Below are 21644 nucleotides of genomic sequence, written 5' to 3' on the forward strand. Positions count from 1 at the left end.
GAAAGAAGGGAAATTAACATTGAGTGCCAACAACACTATTTCATTTAATTTGTATATCACTCCTGTAAGCACTGTCCTGAATTTGGAGATGGAAAACATGAAGCTTGGTTTAAGTAACTTGAAATAACATTGTCTGTGATCTAATAGATCGAGCCAAGAGTCTAATTCAATCTGTATGACCCTACTGCTTATTCTCTTTTTCCTGCCTGATAGGTTGTAGGGAAAGCAGCTCACAGGACCAATATAGCCCAGAGATGTGTTTTGTGAACCATATGGCATTTAAAAAAAAATTGAATATATTGTCAACATTTACAATTTAGGAGATTTTTCCATCATCAAATTCCAGATTTCCAGCTTCTTTTGAAAATTTGTGGACCCACATTTTTCCCCCGGCAACCACTGGCCAAGTTGAAGAGAGGTGATCCCTTTAGGGAGATCATGCCCTCCCCAAGTCTTCATGATCTGTACTTCTTTCCTCATTTACATTCTCTACTTGGTCCTGCTAGGTATTTGGGTTTGCAAAGCCCAGGGCCATGCTGTGGCTCCATTGTTTTTCCTGGTTTCAGAGAGAAAGCCTTCTGCCACATGGAAAAGGAGGGAGCAAAGGTTATGAAAATCACAGATATGTCTCTTACACTCAATTCAGCCTTGTTATTCTCTTGGAAGAGGGGCTCCCAGAAACTCCAGGGGTTCCAAAAAGAATGTATTTATGTTACTCAGCTTGTCCAAGCTCCTCCATTCCCAATAATGTACTCACTTTCTGTGCTGTGGTTTTTTAACCACAAAGTCTGACAAGAATATAATTTAAGACGTTAGAACCTCTAAGAATGGGGGCAAAAGTTTGTTCCTATGACTGCTTAAACAGGGTTCTCAAGCATAATCAAAGCTTATGTTCTCCATGAGTTTCTGGCTAAGCCTGCCATCGTAGATGGGCACTACTAACAGAACATTAAAAATATTTAGAGGCTGGAATGACTAGGCAGTGGAGGTAATCTAGGCTGAGAATCAGGAAACCTGTTTAATAGTCTTGGTTCTGTTACTAAAGGACACCAGGGCATAGGATATTATAGTAATACAGACTTGAGAAAATAAGTTCTAAACTAGGCCTGGTAGCTAAAATGGAGAATATAAGAGGAAATCTGAAAATCATTTAAAAAAAATTATTTTAGAGGGAGAGAGACAGCAAGCATGGGAGAGGAGAAGGAGCGGCAGGGGTGGGGGTGGGGGGAGAGAGAAACTTAAGCAGGCTCCATGCCCAGCACAGGACATGATCCCATGACCCTGGGATCATGACCTGAGCTGAAATCAAGAGTCAGACACTCAATTGACTAGCCACTGAGGCACCCCTGAAAATCATCTTCAAGGGAGAAATCCATTCACTCATTCAGGTACTTGACACGTATTTACTATGTGTCCACATTTTAGTCAATGAGGGTTCAGAAGTTAACAAGACAGACAAAAATCCCTGCCATCACGGAGCTTACATTTTAAAAGGGAAAGGTAGGCTATTAAAAGAAAAAGAAAAACAAGTAAATATACATAATGACAGTTGGTGATAAGGCTGTGGAAAAATCCAAGCAGGGTAAGGGAGTTAGGGAGCTTTGAGACTGGGAAGAGGGCTATTTAAATAGAGTAAGTGGGACATCTTCAGCAGGAGATGAAATTGGAATACAAACCTGAAGAAGTAAGGAAGCAAGTCATATAGATATTTGGAGAAGAGTATTGGGGTAGAGGAAAGAGCAAGGGCAGATCCAGAGGTGGGACCACACCCAGCATGTTTGAGGTGGAGCAGAGGCCAGCATAGGTAGAGTGGAGAAGGCAAGGGGGAGAGAATTTAGAAATGGGGCACAACAGGCAACAGGGCTTCAGACCATGGAGGGACTCGCAGACCACTGTAGACACTTTGATCTTTGTTCAGGTCATCGTGGGAGGCAGGGAAGTGACAAACTCAGGCTACACGGGATTGCTCTGAGAGCTCTGTTGAGAATAGCATGTAGGCAGCCAGGCACAAGCAGGGAGTTAGGAGGCCATTACATGGTGACTGGACTAAGGAAGTACCTTGGAAGTGGTGGGTTGCAGTTGTATTATGCACATTACGCTGAAGGTAAAGAGAACAGGATTTGCAGAAGGATCACCATAGAATATGAGAGAAGAGAGAGGGAGCAGGGGGTGGGGGGAGGAAGGAGATTGGATTCTAAGATTTTAAGCCCCACCAACCAGAAGAATGCCATTGACTAAGATGGAGAAGTTTGTGAGAAGACCAAGTTTTGGTATCAAGACCAGAATTCAGTTTTGGATGCCTTCAGATGCCTCTTATACATCCAAATAGAGATTGTGAATGGGCAATTGGATACATGTACATGCAATTCCAAATGCAGGCATCATAGGCATATTGATAATATTTAAAACCATGGACTGGATGAGGTCACTCAGGGAGAGAGAGTAATTAGAAAGAAGTCTAGGGACTGGGTCCTGGACATTCAAACAGTAAGAAGTGGGGAATAAGGTGGAATCAACAAAGGAGACTGGAAAGCTATATCCAGGAAGGAAGAAGGAAAATCCGAAGAGGGTGGCTTCCCAGAAGCCAAGTGAAGAGAGTGTATTAAAGAAGGATGGAGTGATCAACTTGGCCAAATGCTGCCAAGGGGTCAGGCACAGTGATTACTTGGGAGGACCGCAGACTGCAATGGTGAGGCAATTATTGGTGATTTTCATAGGAACGGTCTTGGCAGTGATGGCATGCGTGGGAGGGCATGGGAGGGTAGGGTGCTGTGAAATCCTAATGAGACCAAGTTCAACAGAGAATATGGGAGAAGAAAGATTGGAGACTATGAGTATAAACAACTACTGAAAGGAGTTTTGCTGTGTAAAGAAGAGAAACGGGATGGCAGCTGGAGGAGGAAGTGGGGTTAGGGAGGTTTCCTGTGTGTGTGTGTGTGTGTGTGTGTGTGTGTGTGTGTGTGTGTGTTTAAGATAGAGCCATGTCTGAATGCTCATGGGACAGATCCAGTAGAGAGCAGAGAAGTGATTCTCCAGAACAGAGAGGAGAATTGCTAGGAAAATGTCTGAGTAAATTTGCAGGATGGGATCTGGTGTGTGCATGGAGAAAGTGGCCTTTGCAAGGACCAGGGCCAGCTCATCCATAGCAGTGGTATAAAGGTGAGATACAGGGGTGTCTGGGTGACTTAGTTAAGCATCTGACTCTTGATTTTGGCTCAGGTCATGATCTCAGGGATGTGAGATCAAGCCCCACATCAGGTTCCATGCTGACAGCACAGAGCCTGCTTGGGATTCTCTCTCTCTCTCTCTCTCTCTCTCTCTCTCTCTCTCTCTCTCTGCCCCTCCCTCCCTCACACGCACAAGTGCTCTCTCTCTCTCTGTCTCAAAAATAAGTAAGATAAAAATTTTAAAAGAGAAAAATAAAGTTGTAATACAGATATGTTGGTACATGGGGTGACAAAAACGTGTAGCTATAGCTGGTCTCGCCACCAAGTTGAAAATGTGTAAGACAGGGAGAAGTTAGAAAACCAGACTGAAATACCCATGAAGAGGTTGGTAAGGGATAGATGTGTTTAACTCCACTAACTGAATCTGAGAAGACACCAAGTGGAGGCATCCTCTAAGTCATGAGACAGAGTAGACCTGAGGGTCACAATTAGCTGGTCTACTTCAGGCGCCATGACCATAGGTATTTCTCCTTTGTCATGCTTCTTTTTTTTTCTTTTTTATGTTTATTTATTTATCCTGGACACTGCCACTCATAGAGACTCATAACTGCAGTTCTCTTCAACTCCCACACCATCATAAATGTCAGAGACTCATCTTCCAAGGCCAGGGACCCTTTAGGAACTAATGCCAGCACAATCTTCTTTAATCCTGACAGTTCCACCTTCTCAATGTCCTCTTGCTTCAAAGGCAAAAAGAGTATTTGGGTCTTTGATGGTCAAGTGACCCCTTTTTGCCATGCAGAAAGTTTCTCTGTTGTTGTTTTCTTTTTCCTATTCCAAGAATATTTCCATTTACCAGTTCATTAAAAGGTATGATAAGGATACAGATGACCATTCAGATGGAAGAGATGCATAGGAAAAGGTGTAGGGAAGGGGTATGGAGCTTCCATTCTATATACAGATACTCCATTCTCTTGAAATCTCCATGTGTTCACCAACCCAGAAGCTCTGAAAGTCACAATTAGAGATGAAGACTGTGGGCACTGCCATCTGAGCTGATGGCTAAAAAGCATGAGATGGGATGAGTTCACTGAGAAAGACAAAAAAAGGAAGAGCATAGCCCAAGGAGTAAGTGTTGCAGGACACCCACACTTAGGGAGCTGTGCATGCACGTGTGTGTGTGTGTGTGTGTGTGTGTGTGTGTGTGTGTTGGGGTGGGAAGGCAGAAAACACAGAAAAAAGGCATTGCTTGGTTTGTGAGTTCATACCTACTTTCTTGCTCAAGGGAGTGAAGATAACCAAGCATGCCAGAGAGGATGGAATGAAGAGTATTTTCAGAAAGGAGTCTTTAGCTGGGTGACCAAACCCAGGGAGGCCCCAGGGCTGAGAAAGGGGGCAGGGAGGGTAGCTTAGGAAAGTCACCAGATTTGAGAAGAAGAAGGTCACTGGCTTTCAGGGGAACAGTGGAAGAAGTTGGGTAGATGCCCAGTCTCAGGGGCTTAAGATGTAATTAAAAAAAGAAATGGAGACACTAGGTGGGTGTAAGGTTTTACACATTGAAACAATGTTCCCATGAAATGAAGAAACTTCTATGAGAAACCATATAGTGTCTCTAAAAACCAAGCAAAACACTTTGAGGGATATCCAGGAGGACGTGAGGAAAGGGAATCATGGAGAGGGCAAGAGAACCCTGGAGGGAGTGTTATGCCTGCACAGTCCTCAGACTGTTTCTGGCTGGGCTGTCCTGGTAGCATAGACAGAAACTCTGCGGCGCAGGTGGAAGGACACAGCCTACTGGTAAGATTGTACACACCAAGCAAATGGGAAAGCAACATGTGCTGTGCCCTAAAATCCCCCGGGATCTGTCTTTCATGGCCTGGAGAAGAGGATAGGAGGCAGGACATGTAGATACCGAGTCTTCTGTTGCTTTCCTTGTTCGTTTTCTGAATTACTTTTCCCACAGGCCTCTAAGTCTGGCTGTAAATGTGTGTCTTTGAGGGGTTTTTCTAACAGGCTCCTATTCCACATGAGAAGTCCAGGAGTTTATTCTTGGGGATGGTGCCATCAGAGATGGACCCTACAACTTTTGGAGAATGACAAATATTGTGCTTTGGGTCCTAAAGCCTCCTCCTAGCTATGTCTTGTGGAGGTCTTTATTGACACTGAGAGCCAAAAACTTCAGCCACAGTAGAACAAAACAGCTTCAGGCCCCCTCTGCTCCAGTTTGCTCTTTGACATTCTTACAGAAGGTCTCATGAAGCTTTTAGGACTAAAGCACACTGAACATTTTTACTTTGGAAAGAACTCATGTTTTTCTTACATTTTAAAGATGCTTGCATTTATTTATTAATCCATTAACACATTTCTTTTTTTATGTTTATTTTTGAGAAAGAGCACGAGTGGGGGAGGGGCAAAGAGCGAGAGGGAAACAGAATCCCAAGCAGGCTCCAGGGTCCCAGAGGTCAGCACAGAGTTCGAGTGGGGTTCGAACTCATGAACCGTGAGATCATGACCTGAGCTGAAGTTGGAGGTGAAAGGGACTGAGCCACCGGGCGCCCCCATTAACACATTACTTAATAAATACATTAAAGTGCAGAAAATGAAGTTAAAAAAAATCACCTCTCCACCTAAGGCAAGTCATTTTCTCGAAATAAAACAGATTTCAAGTACTTGAAATAACCGCAGTCATGGGGCCACGTGCTTGACCCGCATCACCAGATTGAATCTTCAGAACAAATTGATGAGGTAGGTATTTACTGTAGCTATTTTATAGATGAGGAAAGGGAGCCTCAGGGACATTCATGGGCCCAAGACCAAGAGCTGGCAAATGGCAGAGCCAGAGTCCCATTTCCAATCTGCTCCACTGAAAGTGTTTTTACACCACTGCAATCCCCCATGGTTTTTGGTCAACAGTTTTTCACATGGCAGCCTCGCCTTCATGGCTGTGGTGATGAGGGGTTTCCCTGTAGGAGGAAGTTCTCTGGGAAATCCATTGGGTCCCCTCTCCTCCTCCCCCAGTGATGCTACAATTCTCAGGGAGCTTGGACCACCCCACCCCCTTCTTCCTCCATACTGAGAACCTCTGTGGGTAGAGGGAAGACAAGGCAGCAATGGAGCCCCCTGCTGGTGAAGGGCAGGATGTGCAGACAGCTCAGAGGCTTGCAAAACAGGCCAGGTCATAATTCCTGTTCAGGGTCCCCTGGGGCCCTTACTAGAAGTGTGACTTGAGACAAGTGGCAAAACTCCGTGGGCCTCCGTTTCCTCAGGTGGAAGGAAGAAGTGATCTCATCCTCCTCTCTGGGGAGGTACGGTGGGGGTGGGGGGAAAGAGCCCTGCCCAGTCATCTGAGACCAAGCTGGAAGAGAAAAGGAGAAAATGTGGGGAAGCCATGGTCCAGGCAATGGGCCGGCTTGGAATTTGCAACCCGGTGAAGGCTGGGGGGGGGGAGGGGGTCAGGGGTTCAGGCATGTGAGAGATAAGGTTGGCTTCACAGGGATGGGATTTGCCAGGGAAAGTACTTTCCTTGATTTGAAGTGACAAGTGCTCTTGACAGTGCTCTTTAAGGGAAGGAGATGTGGCTTCAGTGGTGTAATTTCTGGATGACTGTTACTGGCGAGCAGGAGTTTATGTTCCCACGGCTGATGATGCGTCCAGCAATGCATGTGGCTGGGCTGTTTCTTCACACACTTTTACTTTTGCTTTCCTGTAAAGAGTTCCAGTGTTATCATTATGTTTAACAGTTATAAACACTCCCATTTATTACGAGCTTACTAAGCACTGGCTTTACTTGTACTTGCCTGGGAAATTTGTGCTTATCACCCCCAACCAGGGCAATGAGTGAGCTGTACAAACACTGCTTTATAAGCCTCAGGCTGGCTTGTTAGTATGCAGCTCTCACTATAATAGTACATGGTTCAGCCTCCCAGTTCCCAACTATTTCCTGGTGTTGGAAGATGGCAGGGGTAGTGACTACCAGAGAACTTAGCTTCTTCTCAGGTGTGTGGGGAGGTTTCGGGAGGTTGGGAGTCCTACACAGGAACAAAGATGTTTGCTGCCTTCTACATTCTACCCAGGCCCCTGGCCCCAGTGGATTCACAAATCACCGACATAGCATTTTTCTTACCACACAGTCCTTATCTGTTTCTTTAGTGCTCTCTCCCGCAAGAAGGTGAGCTCCTCATGAGCAAAATCTAGATATCCTTTCTATTATCTCCTTGTGCCTAACGCCAATGTCCCCAGTAGGGTCTGGTACATAAGTGGATGTTCAGTGTGTGTTGAACATAAGAATGACTTCTTTTCTCAGCTCTGTTTCTGACATGCTTTGGGAGCAGCTTATTTTTGGAAAGAATTTATTTTTCCTCTGTCACAAACTCATCCCAAGGCTTGCCCACAACTATAGGACAAGTTGACCCTTGAACGACATGGGTTTGAACTGCACAGCTCCAGATACATGTAGATTTTTTTTCCAGTACAATATTGTAAATGTATTCTCTTTCTTAGGATTTCATTAACATTTTCTTTTCTCTAGCTTACTTTTTTGTAAGAATACATGCATGTAATATGACATATTACATATGTGTATATACACATTACATATAATATAACATATAACACACAAAATACGTGTAAATCGACTGTGTTATGGGTACGGCTTCCGGTCCACAGGAAGGGATGAGTAGCTGAGGCTTGGAGGAGCCAAAAGTCATACATGGATTTTTTCTTGTGCAGGAGGTTGGTGCCCCTAACTCCCAAATTGTTCAAGGGTCAGCTGTATTTTTATGACAGTGGTGTGATTCTGAAGTGTTCTGTTAAGATTACTCATGACAATTTATAATTTACTATCAAGAACTATTTCACAAACATTGAGGGGAGAAGCCAGTTCTCCCTGGGATGCACTTGATGTTATGTAGGACACACAACAGTAGTTTCTCCATTGTTAAGAAATGTAACTATACCATTTATTTGGTGAAATATAAATGCGTTAGGCTGTTGGCCAATAGAAGAAGGGTTGGATTAGAATAGGATGGGCACCAATGATGCAAATTGATCCTGAAGCAATTAGTTGTCCATTCAACAACTTCTCAAATTTCATAGCATAGGGACGAAAGTGAGCTAGTTTGGGCTTTGTTATCAATTGTGTACTAAAATCCTTTTCTTGCCTTAAAATGAAATGTGTTCTAGTATTGAGCTATGTGGGCTTACTTCCTATGACTCCTAAGATAAAAAAGAAATTTCTGCATATTAGATTATTACCTAAATATTCTGATTAGGAAAAACTGTCAATGGCTTGGAATTCATTCAATAGCCCACCAAACTTTTTGGAGTATCCCCTGGACACTGCTGAACAGGAAGAGGGGAAGAGGGAAGAAGGGAGCAGCCCAGGACACACAAATCAATAACAACACAATTCAACACCCACACCCAAATGCCACAAGGATTATTGTGATCAAGTGGCAGACCAACTGCCTGAATGCATCAGAGATTTGGAGAGAGGAGAGCACAGTGCCTGGGGGTGGTTAGGAAACACTGCCCAGGAGGATTGGTAACTGCACTGGGCTTTAAAGGGCCGGTGAAAGCCCACTGAAAGAGATGGCTGGGAATCACATATCACATTTCACCTTAGGGAAGTGGCCTTAGCAAAAGGATGGAAGGGCCTGTGCACCTGGAAGACGGCATGGTCCATCTGAATGGATAGTAGGCTTGCACCTGGGTGGAGGGGACACAGCCAGAATTAAACGCTGGGGCCAGATATGTCGGACTCTGAGTGCCACACTGCAACATTTGGATTCTAAACCAAAATGTATCTTCCAAATTTAAAAAAAAAAAGGGTGGAATAAATTTTATTGAGAGGAAACTGAAAGCCGAGATCAATGAAAAAAGCTAGTAAGAAAATGTTAGATTACTTGAGACATAGAACAGAGACCATCAGACCTTGAAGGGCCCTTCAACATCATCTGGTCCCAATGCCGTATTTAACAGATGGGGACGTTTCAGCTGAAATAAAATCAAAACGTACCCACGCTCACTCAGCTAGTAAAGGGCAAAGCCAGAGCTAGAAACTAGTGTGGTGTTCTTTTCACCCCCCTTAATAAATTCAAATCTCCAGACTTTGACAAATCACATCCCAGGTTGCTCAAAGAACTCCCAGAACCATTGTCAATAATCTTTGAAAAAGCATGGAGAATAGGAGAACTGTTAACAGACAAGAGAAGAACAAAGTTGTCCCGATTCTCAAAAAGGGGGAAAGGGGCATATTATAAAAACTATAAGCCAGTCAGCTTGACAATTATCCCTGGCAGAATTCTAGAACAGAATTTTAAAAAGCTATTTACTCCACAAACATTATTATAATAATAGAAACGAAGGGGGAAATAACCCACAATTTCCCCACTTTAACCCATCAACTGAACAGATTATTAAGTAGACTCTTTGTAAGTCTTTAGAAAAGCAGAGATCACTCAGAGCCAACCCGAAATCTCAGAAAACAAAACATGTCTTCATTTATTCCTTTTTGTATAGGGATATTAGACTGGCAGAAAGAAGAGGCATCAAAACCATACTTGCTTTCAGCATGGCATCTGACGAAATCTATCATAATCACCTTGTGGATGAGACATGACCTGGCTGATAGCCAATGGGTACAACCACGGCTGGTGTAAGAATTATACCTAAAGACTGCTGATTAGTACATATGTCAGCCTGAAGGGAAGCCACGGCGGTGAGCCCCGGAGGTCTCTCTTTTACACGTCTCTGAAAGGATTTTTGTCTGTGTCTTACAGGAGATGCTTATCAGATTTTCATATGACATGAACAAGGAGGGATAGCTGATATGAAGGATGATTGGATAATATTAATAATAATAATAATAATAATAGCAAACACTTAGCGAACACTTGCTATATTGCATGAACTGTGTTAAATATTTTTCCACAAAATTATCACACTTAAATTGTACCACTCTCTGAGGCAGGTGGTAATATTAGATCTCCATTTTAGACATAAAGAAACTGACATTTTCAGAGATCAAGTCACTAGCCCAAGATGACACAGTTCATGAGCAGAGGAACAAAATTTTGAATCCCATTATGTCTGGCATTGGAGTCTGAATTAAATGAATCTATGTAATTTTGACAGACCACAGCCAGAAACTGGAATCCGTGCCACATCTCAGAGCTGAACACATGCATTATAACTTAAAAAATTAATTTCATATACAAGGATTGGGCCAGTCTGACCTACCATGTCCATAGGAGTGACCTAGGAGTTGGCCACAGGCTCCAAAAAGAAAACGGTGAAGAGAATTCACCAAATGTGGGTCCTCTTCATAGAAACACAGTGTTTGAACCAAGGCAGCTAATGGTCCTGCTGGCTATGTGATCAGAACACGTTTTAAGATAAATCAGAAAAAGACAACCAAAATCAATTCAGAAACCATGTTATATAAAACATCGTTGAAGAAAGGGCTGAGAAGTCCTAAACCATCACATATATTTTAGATTTTTTACATGTTTTTATTTATTTTGAGAGAGAGAGCACAGGGGAGGGGCAGAGAGAGAGGGAGAGAGAGAATACCAAGCAGGCCCTGTGCATGAGCACAGAGCCTGATTTGGGCTCGAACTCACAAACCATGAGATCATGACCTGAACCAAAATCAAGAGACAGTTGCTTAACTGACTGAGCCACCCAGGAGCCCCCTAAAGCATCACATATTTAAAAACAAGTCATATGAAAAAAAGCTCAGAATTCCTTTAAAAAGAAGAATGGAAATCTATGCGTAGAAGTTATAAAGAGCCATGCTTTGGTTCAACCTAAAGGACTCTCTGTTGGAATTCTCTGGAAATACGATGGGCAGTTTCTCAGAGTGGCCAGTTTGCCGTTACTATAAGAGTTTAAACAGACGGAGTGAGCCCTTGTTAATGTGGAAGAGGTTAGTGTGGGAGCTGGGAGGAAGACAGAGGTCATGTAAGCTCCTTTCCAAATCCAAAATTCTAAGACTCCACTTAGATGTTATCTTAGCAGAATTTGGTTAGTGGTTATGGTTCCAATAGTGAATAACTTATCAAATGGTCCATCAACCAATCCTGAAACAGATACAAATATGTTCAAACAATATGATTTGTTGGGAAATAGGAAAGTTTCTACTTTAATTCTTAATTGAATTTGTAGCTACCTGAATTTATATCAGTATTATTTAACTGGCAAAGGTCCATCCATATCAATCCATATCAGAACAAGAATGTAAAACTTCTCACTTTTAATTATACTGCACAGTTCAGCCTCCTGACCACCTATCTCTTTTTGACACTACATAGTTAAGAGATCTGTAGTTTTTTATAAATGCCTTTACTCCTAAATACACATTATACTGCTTTCATTCGGTCTTGACCATTTGGTTGATTTGCGGTAAAGCAGCACAATTAGATTATTGCTACTCCAGACAGCTATTCTTAAATGTGCTTGATAAAAGCTGATCTTGCCCACCCAGAAACAAAGGAATTCTCTGGCTTATTAGAAAGTTTGTGCTCGCTTTTTTTTTTTTTTTTTTTTTTTAAATTAAATCACAGCCATTCTTGCCTGTGTGCCAGCGCCATCTAGTGATGAAATGAGCACATTTCCAGTCAGGGAGTAAAAACCCTGTTTCAGACAATCTGAGGGACCACCATTCCTATCTGCATCCCAAAATATTTGGAGTGGAAGATACCTCAGGGGCCAAATATTTAACAGGCTTGTATCATCGTCTCATCCAGGCAGGCCTTCCCCAAGATCCTTCCCAGAGACAGTGATTTTTAGTCTAGTCCCAGAGTAAGTATTCACCCAGCAGAGCCCAGGCTGAAAGATATCCTCCCAGGACAGATGAAAATGAACGAACTGAATGGTAGAGATCACGCTGATTTTTTCCTTTCTATTTGTTTTTAGTTTAACTTTTTTTTTTTTTTTAAGAAGTCATGGCAAGTGAGGACATGCAAAGGCATGTGACTGGAGACCTGCAGAAATGCTTAGAATAGCCTCAGGGAGTGGGAATGGATGCAAAATGAAAGCATGACATAGGAAAATGTACAAGCGCCCTACGATAGAGGGGAGGAACTTAACTTTCTTCAGGGCAGTGGTTTTTGAGACGTGATTCCCAGGCAAATCTTGTTCAATTCTGTGGTAATGATCAGCCTTGTCTTAAAGCCATTCCACACTTCACCCACCGGACTTTGAAGGGAAGGATATTACAGGCATTCCTATTCCAGTTTTAGAATTATTCAGGATCATGGATAATGTTAAGAGTATCCTATCATGTAAGAATGTAAACATGAGAAAGCATCATCGACAAATGTTAAATGTTGATGGAGGGATTTGGATTACATGTTTGCTAAGGTTCATTTTCTCCTCTGAAAGTTTCTTATTCTGTGATTTGAGTCCATCCACAAGGTCTACAAGGAGTGCCTTTGTATCAGGGGTACCTGTCTCAGAGGTCCCACGGTTTGACAGAGTAAGAGCCTCCTTGTTTCTTTAGTTGCACAGGTGAGTCAAAGCAAAATGATCTGGACAGGAGAACTGATTCTTAGCTGATTCCTGTCCCTTGCATTCTTTGGATGGCTTGTGTATTTACTTGATATCTTTTACAAGTCTTACATGTAATTCTCTTTTTAGTTTCCTCCAATAGATTAAAAGTTCCTCAAAGGCAGGGAGTTTATCTTTTGCTTCCTGAATGTCTGGGCATCATGGCGCTGATATACCTTAGCCCAGCATCTGATCTGTCTCATTATGACACCAAATCATGGACTGTGAGATCTGGCAGCAACATTGGAGATCACCTGGTCCAATGATCTCATCTTTTAGATGTGAAATTGAGGCCCCTAAAGGGGATGTGACTTGTGCAACATCACCCAGCTACTTACGACCAGAGCTTGGATCAGCCTCTGAGTCTCCTGACTGTTCTAGACTTTAACATGTCATCTCAAGCTTCTCTCCCATAAAGGCAGGGAACACGTGCCCCCTAACCCTCAGCTGGAAACAGTCAGCCACAAGCAAGAAGCTGCTTCTAACAGTATGTGAATATTGCCTTCTCATGTATGCGAATATTACCTTCTATTGCATAATAGATACGTGCTTGTCTCAACATACAAATGTTAGAATTATTGTTTTCTAATAAGGAAAATTGGTACCGAAGGTATAATGGGAAAGTCATTTATTCCTTGGCATAATGCTGTAAGCATGGAAGTCAAAACAAAGTTGTAACTTTGGGTGGAGTTCTTGGGGTTTAAGACCGGTGGACATCTTTCTAGGTATGGTTCTGGACTCCCTGAAGCTATGTGAAGGAGGCCAGAGGAGGGTAAACCATGGATGTGAAAGCAAAGATCCTATATTTTTAAAAAAATGAATTGTTTTAACAGCTTTTTTTGAGCTGTAATTCACATACTGTACAATTCCTTTATTTAAAGTGCATAATTCAATGGTTTTTAGTATAAAGGCACTCTATCTTGAGAGAATGGGAAGAAAGCATGAGAACAGCCAGTGGTCAGTGTATTACAAACACACCTCCTTCACACAGTGCCTTTTAAAGTGGAAGGAAAGACAATACATATCTAGTTTTTAAATGCAGTGTATGCTCTGTCCTGCCTCCTAGTGATCTATAGGGCATTATTAATCTACAGAAGCCCCCTCTATTGCTCACCAACCCCCCCTCCCACACTGAATCAAAGCTCTATCCGTAGACATGTACTTGATTTGCTGGACGAAAGCAATGGACTTCATGGTGAACTTGCAGAAAAGAGCAGTCCTCGAGTTGGTAGGCGAAGGGTGCAAAGGGTCAGGGAAAGGGATGTAGGCAGTAAGGCAACAAGTAACACTGCCTTTTTATAAAGAAGAACATAAATTTATCTTGGGGGAGTACTTGAATTCCAATTGCAATTGGGTAATCAGGTCTGGTGTCAGAAGTAGATGGGTTGAAACCACATTGAAAACTGGCATAGAGGGGCGCCTGGGTGGCGCAGTCGGTTAAGCGTCCGACTTCAGCCAGGTCACGATCTCGCGGTCCGTGAGTTCGAGCCCCGCGTCGGGCTCTGGGCTGATGGCTGGGAGCCTGGATCCTGTTTCCGATTCTGTGTCTCCCTCTCTCTCTGCCCCTCCCCCGTTCATGCTCTGTCTCTCTCTGTCCCAAAAATAAATAAAAAATGTTGAAAAAAAAATTTAAAAAAAAAAAAAAAAAGAAAACTGGCATAGAGTAGTAATTAGGGGCACAGGCTCCGTAGCCAGCCACCTAGGTTTGAATCTTTGGTCTTGGGCCAAGGTAATTAATCTCTCTGAGCCTCACTACCCTTACATGTAAAAGGGGGTAATAAGGGCACTTACTCTATAGGGTTGTTATGAGAATTATATTTGTTGGTATATAGAAAGAGCTTATAACAGGGTCAAACACATACTTTGTGCCGTGTATTTGCTAATTGTTATACCAGGCCCAGTTCAATCTGCACATCTTATCTGCTCCCTGATCTCCAAACATGCACACTCAGACACACTCATACTCTTAGGAAATTTGCACCAACTGTTCCCTCTGTATGGAATACTTTTTGCCCAAATATACATCACACTTGCTCCCTTACCTCTTCCAGACTTTTCCTCAAATGTTACCTTCTCAATGAGGACCATCCTGATTACTCTCAATATCCTTACCTTGTTTGTTTTTTTTTCTGTAGTCCTCATCACCCTATAACATACTGCACAATGTTGTGCCTGCCCCCCTAGCATGTAAATTCCACAAGGACAGGGATTTTTCTCTATTTTGTTCACTGATCTATCCTAAAAAGCTAGAGACAGTGCCTAGAACATGGAGGGTGGTTGGTAAATATTTGTCAAATGAAGAACTGAAGAGTAATTCATATCAGATAATTTGTTCTAATTTCTTGACCTCCCTGGACATGCTCATTAGGAACAAGAGAAAGCCCCACATGCCTGGAATGACCTAATGCAGGCAGGACACCCTCCGGCCACTCTTTCCATCACCCAAACCTTTTGCTTGCCTCCCTGTCTCCTAATTTTTAAAATTATTTCTTATGGAAGTGTTTTCCTGCTTTCTGCTTTTAACCTCAAAGCTTCTCACACTCTTTTCTAAGTCATTTCTGTTGTCCCTTTCCGGATCAGTCCTATTAAGTCCTTCTTGACAATGTGATGACCAAAACCCTAATGTGGCATTCCTGGAAGGAAAGCCCCAGCCAGGAATGTCACAGCCCCAGAGCCTTTTCAGAATCTCCATCCTCTAATTAGGATGGCCACACATCTCAGCTGCTGCTTTTGACTGCTGCTGTGAGCTGCATGTTGATGCCCAGCATTGTGCCCAGATAATTTCCCTGAGCAGCTAAAACTAATAATCAGTGGTATTTTCAATAGAGCCTTGCCATTTAGTGGGGGAGTTATTTAGCACTTCATTTTTTTTTTCAGTTGAATTTAATTTCTGGTCATGTTTCCTAATTAGGAAGATTTACAGGATTCATTTTGATTTTTTGAAAAATTCCTTCCCAGGAATGCTTATCTCGGCTTCAGCAAATGTTTCATCTGCTTGTTTCACCTCTTAATTCCTGTCGGGGTTGTTAATGCGTCAGACTTCAACAGCAGGGCTGATTCTGGGGCTGCCTCATTGTTGGCTCTTTTTCAGGCTGAGGCTGGGTCTTTATGTTCAAGGCTGATGGGCACAAATGCTGCTTTTTCTCCCTTACTCCGGGTACCTTCTTGTGGCCCCTCGGCGTTCCTTTTGCGCCTTCTTCCGGTCTCCGGCTCCTCCTTTCTGTCAAATCCAGCCTGTCTTCCATGTGCATTTTGAGCACTCCCCTATTTCTGGCTGTAAATGAAGATTTAAAAATAAAAACAATTATGAAAATTACATTAAAATTATAAGTGATGCTATATCTTGCATCTCACCACTTACTGGTTCTCTTTTCTCCCTCTACTGTCTTTATGTGACATTTGGTTTTCACCACTTTCCCTTGCCACTCAACTAATGGTTTTCTGATCATTTTCATGCTTTCCAGTGACAGGTCTCCACTGCTCCTTTTCTTCTCCTCTTTCCTTTCCCCTCAGGCATTTCCTCCCTCCTCTCCTGGTATTCAAAGATCTAATACACTCAAGCAGGTGGAAGGGGGGCTGCAAGCACTCAGTATCCTTGGGCTGGGGTTAGCATGGCTCTAGACGCTTCCACCCAGAACACATATAGAAAACATGTAAGATAAAGTAAACTGTCTTCTGTTTGTTTGGTCTTCCTGAGAAAGCCAGTGACCATGGGCAGTAAGCATAGTTTCTACTGCCGTGGCACATTGCCCAGAGCCATAATGTAGAGGGAAACATTCCCAGTGCCAGACCTTGTGTGACAGGAGACATTTCAAGCATTACATGCAGAGAGTAATCTATTGAAAGACTGAGAGGCTGGGCCCCAGTGATGGGGCCCGTCCTTGAGAGGTATAGAAAAGTATAGTCAAGTTGTTTCCTATGAGGATATTTTAGAAAGTCCCAGATCCATTGCATTTCCTTAGCCAAATAAGAGGTGCCTTATTAGTACAATTTCAAATACCTAGATGGCCCAAGTAGGTAATTTAAGGATGAGAGATATTGGCCTGGTAACTCAGGTAAAGCTGAGAGGCCATTCCTAGTGGGACGGGATCAGCAAGACTTTAGCCAGTTGTTGGCATATGAGAATACCGAGTCTAAGCGAAGCCAGAGTCACAGTATTGAATGTGAAATTTCCTAGTTTTAAAATGGCAGTAACTTACCCCCTAAACTTAGATACTCTGTGTGTGCTAAAGCTCATTAGCTATCAGTTTGCGACCCCAGGACTAAATGGTCATTAAGGTCCCTTCCCACTCTTGTTCTCTCAGTGGTCATAAATCAAGAATGATAGGAAAAAAGTTTAATACTAAACTTTGCACAGCTATTTTCAATTTATGAAATATGTTCCCTTCATATTACTTTGAGATATAGCAGTTTATATTTTAAAAGCTGATATATATTCAAACCAGTTGTGTTCTCTCCATTCCATTCTTTGATCACCACCACTGGCAACTCTTAAGACTTCAAGGAAATGAAGTATAGTCCCAGCCCCACAAGGGTGGAGGACATGGTCCTAACTTGCTTTATAAAAATCCCCATCTTTGAAAAAGAGCTAAATAGTATTCACTTAATAAAAATTGTTGAACATGAACACAAAAAACACTAGTAACAATGGGCCAATTTCATTAATTATAAATAAATTTTAATCCTAAATAATGGAATCCAGTAGTGTATTCAAAGAGTAGTGAACACACTAAAGGGAGTGTTTATTTCAAGTATGTAAGGGTGGGCTGGACATTAGGAAATCTAGTACAGTTATATTAACAAGTCAGAGTAAAAAGTGAACATAGTAATAGAGCTTAAAGACAGTTCATAAAATTTAACCTCCTTTCCTACCTAAAACCTTGTAGGACACGAGGATTAGAAGGAAGTTTCTTTAAAGATAACTGTATTTTTAGGGGCGCCTGGGTAGCTCAGTCAGTTAAGCATCCAATGTCGGCTGGGGTCATGATCTTGCGGTTCATGGGTTTGAGCTTCACGTTAGGCTCTGTGCTGACAGCTCAGAGCCTGGAGCCTGCTTCAGATTCTGTGTCTCCCTCTCTCTCTGTTCCTCCCCCACTCGCACTCTGAAAACAAATAAAGAAAAAAAAATTGAGAGATGACAGCATATTTTAAGATTTTATTTTTAAGTAATCTCTACACCCAACATGGGGCTCAAACACACAACCCCAAGATCAAGAGTTGCATGCTCTACCGACTGAGCCAGCTAGGCACCCTAAGTTGACAGTGTATTTAAAGGATATCAAGAACGAACTAGAGACAAATGCTTGTTTTACTGCATTGTAGACTGAATGTTCATTCTCTTGTCATGTGTTCCTCAAAAGTTTTCTGAGGTTTTGGCCAATGCAATAGTAAGAGAAAAAACTGCATTATTTGCAGGTAAAATGAGTTTTGACATAAAAATTCAGAGAGATCAGCTTACAAACTATTAGAACTAATAAGACATTTTCAGTGTGTAGGGTTACATGTTAAATAGACAAAAATCAATAGTTTCCCTAACTTACAGTAATGAAAAATGTCTCATTTGCAATGACACCAAAAAAATTATAAAGTATCTTGGAACTAAATTCACAAAAATTGTGCAAATCTTTGTGAAAAAATATGTATGTATTTGAAAATATAAAATAACTAAATACATGAAGAGATGTATTCCTGAATGGGAAGACTCACGATTTTGAAAATTTTGAAAAAGAAGGGAATTAGGAGAGAACTTGCTTTATGAAACAGCAAATATGTTACAAAGCTACAACGATTATAAGTGTGACATGGCAGGGTAATACACAGATAATAAAATAGACAAGAATGTTCAGAAACAGATATGCCTCCCTCCCACACATTTAGTTTGTAATTAACGTGCCACTCCAAAGCATTGGGGAAAAAATGGGTTATTCAATAGGTGATATTGGGGCAACTGGTTAACTATTTTGTAAAAAGTAAAGTGGAAAAAATAAGGTGAAGATATCTATCTGAATCTATTTATAAGAAAAAATTAGAGATTTCAAATTTAGACACTATTCTTGAGTGTGATTTGGCAATATGTACCAAAATTTCTATAATCTCTTATTTAGATTATAATCTCTATAATCTCTTATTGAACAAGTCCATTTATAAGAACTAATCCAAGGAGGTAAGTGGACAAATGTACAAGAATGTTTATTGCTGCACTTTTTAGAATAGCAAAAATTGAAAACAACTTAAATATTTAACACAATGAATTATTTCAAATGTGTGTGTGTAAGATATATATACAAACCGCGGAATGCCATGGGTCTCCTTCAAAATGATGAAATAGGCTTAAATGCATTGGAGTGAAGGCTATCCATATGATATTAAGTGAAAGAACCAGGTTCTAAATCTATAGGTATTCCTTGATCAAAAAAAATTTTTTTTTTTTTTTAATGTGTAGAGCTATGTAGAAAAGCCCGGAAGGATAATATAAACAAACGGTTTCTTTTTCCTTTCTCCTGGGTAGATTCTATTTCTTTGCCCAGAAGATTCTCCCCATCTCTTAGGGTTCTTTATCCAGGTAAGTTCAATAGTGTATCCTTTAGGTCTTAAACTCCGTAGGCAGGAAGAAGGAAAGTAGACACTCTGTCCTAGGTAAGCGGCTCTCTTACCAAGAACCCTGTGCTTGCCATACTACCTATAAACCATACTGTACCTTTTTATTTACCTAAATTACCTTTTGCTTTCTTCCCTAAGACTCTAAGCTCTACGAGGGCATGGGCTGCCTACGGGTCAGTCTAGCATGCCAGAGCCTAGCTAGCTGTCTGGGAGCTCTTACTGCATGTCAAATACTGTGGTTGGTGTTTTAAATGATCTCACTACACCCTTAGGCGGGTACTATTACTGTCTCCATTCTGAAGAGGAGGAACTTGAGAGACTGTGAAGTTTGTCCCAAAAGCCACCGGCCACTCTGGGATTAATTCTCAGGCCTGTCTGATTCTTGGCACTCTGACACGACACTCACTACGTAGTGATCAATAAATACCGTTGGAAATACAACCATCCGCTGCTTGAGGATCATTCGGGGAGGAGATGTTGCCGTGGGGACTCAGCAACGGAAAGGTGGTTGGAGAAGCCCTTTAAATTCCCTTACACTCCCCTTACTCGCAAGCCCCGCCCACCGTGATCCGCCCACCGCCCGGAAGGGAGCGGCTGGGGCGGGACGAGCTTCCGGAGGCGGGGCGGGGCCAGCGCTGGTTGGCCGGTTCGGGCGGAAGTCGGGAGGGTCGGTGGTCCGAAGACGCTGGCTTGTGACAGGGCGGGGTAGAAGGAAGGCCTACATAAAGGTTGCCTCTCCATCCCTTCGCTCCCGGGGACCCTCGGAAAAAACCCAACACCCCGGTCCCGCGGCTAGCCCCTTCCCCCAGGCTCTCTCCGCTCGATTTCGCCACCGTTATGTGGGAAGCGAATCCGGTGAGTAGCCGGGCGGGACGGGGCGGACCCAATGGGCGGGGTTGAGGCGAGAGGGGAGGGAGGGGGTTCCCGGGAACTGCTCCCCCTCACCCGCTTCAGGCTGGGTGTTGAGTTCCGGGACCCCGAAGATCCCGGCCCTTGTGGGTTCTACAGTCTCTGGCCTTTTGAATGGTAGAGATGATTCCGTGGGATCCCCAACGCATTATTTCTTTCTGTTACAGTTATTTGACTTGCTGTGGTTTCTCTGCCTTCCGCCCTTCACTGTCTTTTTAAACTTTGTGTTTTGCTTCCTGATCGGAGTTACGGGGCTTCGGACCTGTTACTCTTCCTTTGCCTCAGGTGTACCTGCCAGTCCCATCCATCCAAAGCGAGGGGGATTCGACCCCCCGTGTCTTGAATGGGCCTAAGAGGAACCATCAGTACTCCTTTTCCCTTCTTGGTGGACAGTCATTTCAAACTTGGGGGACTGAACACTCAGTCTAAGCCTCTAGATGGGGAAGTTCTTAGATTTTTTTTTTTCAGTGGCCAGAACTGATGACCCGGGACTTTTCAACTGCAAGTCTTGTCTCTCTCTCTCTTGTTTGACTCCGGTATTTGCGTTGTGTCTGCACGTATTTTTGTCTGCTTTGCTTTTTATACATTTATTTAATGTGCCGCCCTCAAAGAGTGGAACCCGTTTGCCGAATATTCCATTAATCTCTTGTTAGAGTTGAAATCGCCTAGTAACATGGCAGACGTACACTATATACACCGTACGAGTTGACCGTGGAAATGGCAGAATCACATTTTGCCAAATTGTTGGACTGTGTGAAACTACCCCCTATGCTGAGATAACTGCCCAAATTTACTTACAGCCCCGTCTACATACTTGCAACAAGTCTTTTGCCTGTAATCAACACTTATTTTTTCCCATTTCTGGAATATATTGCCTGATGAGTTGGAGAGTTTATCAGTTAATTCTGTTATGGTTTTTAAGTTTTTGGCCAGTAGCAACTAGTCTTTTGGTCCGCACTTGTTGGTTGTACATCCCAGCCCATCGTGTCATCATCTAAGGTTTTTGTTGTTCATACATATAATTGTGCAGTGTCAGGCCTCATCAGAGAAAAGTGATTGCTGGCATTTGATTTTAGCAAAAGTAATTTAGGATTATGAGAATGTGCTCTCTGCTTTTATATTCATTTTCACTGTCATCAACAGTCTTCATTTTATGTGTGTGCATGTATATGTGTACATTTGGTGTGTGTGTATTCAGTTTTTATTAACAGTCCCTTTTGTGTTGGTTTCTCTGTACAAACTTTCTAGTCACCGCAGTATGTCTTGCTCAAATTATTCACTATATGCTAAGCTCTAGATGGGCAGGGATTTTTGTCTGTTTTGTGAGGATTTTTGTATCCTCAGACTAGAGAACAGAGCCTGGCACTTAGCAGGCACTCAGTAAATAATTGTTGAATTAATAAAGGTGATTGGATTAGG

General features: G+C 42.5%; 1 protein-coding gene and 1 long non-coding RNA gene across 5 annotated transcripts in view; one reads left to right on the plus strand and one right to left on the minus strand.

The window, feature by feature from the left end:
- PARP11 (poly(ADP-ribose) polymerase family member 11) overlaps positions 1–21644 on the plus strand; it is a 68685-nt gene that overhangs the window by 1240 nt on the left and 45801 nt on the right. The window contains exon 1 of one of the 4 annotated variants that reach the window (XM_058743985.1): positions 19966–20171. The exons of 1 other annotated variant lie outside the window; for it this stretch is intronic. Coding sequence is in view for 1 of the 3 variants with exons in the window: in XM_058743987.1 (XP_058599970.1) it covers positions 20154–20171 (18 nt within the window). In the remaining 2 variants the exon portion in view is untranslated. Of the gene's footprint in view, positions 1–19965; positions 20172–21644 lie in introns of those variants that run through there. 2 more of the 4 variants (XM_058743988.1, XM_058743987.1) reach the window with 2 other exon arrangements.
- On the minus strand, positions 6613–19883 carry LOC131520162 (uncharacterized). The gene is made up of 3 exons (XR_009265955.1): positions 19744–19883; positions 15721–15990; positions 6613–6870 (listed from the first exon to the last, which is right to left on the minus strand). It is a non-coding gene; the product is annotated as an uncharacterized LOC131520162 (long non-coding RNA).

This window comes from Neofelis nebulosa, chromosome 8, assembly GCF_028018385.1.
Source record: "Neofelis nebulosa isolate mNeoNeb1 chromosome 8, mNeoNeb1.pri, whole genome shotgun sequence".
NCBI lineage: Eukaryota > Metazoa > Chordata > Mammalia > Carnivora > Felidae > Neofelis > Neofelis nebulosa.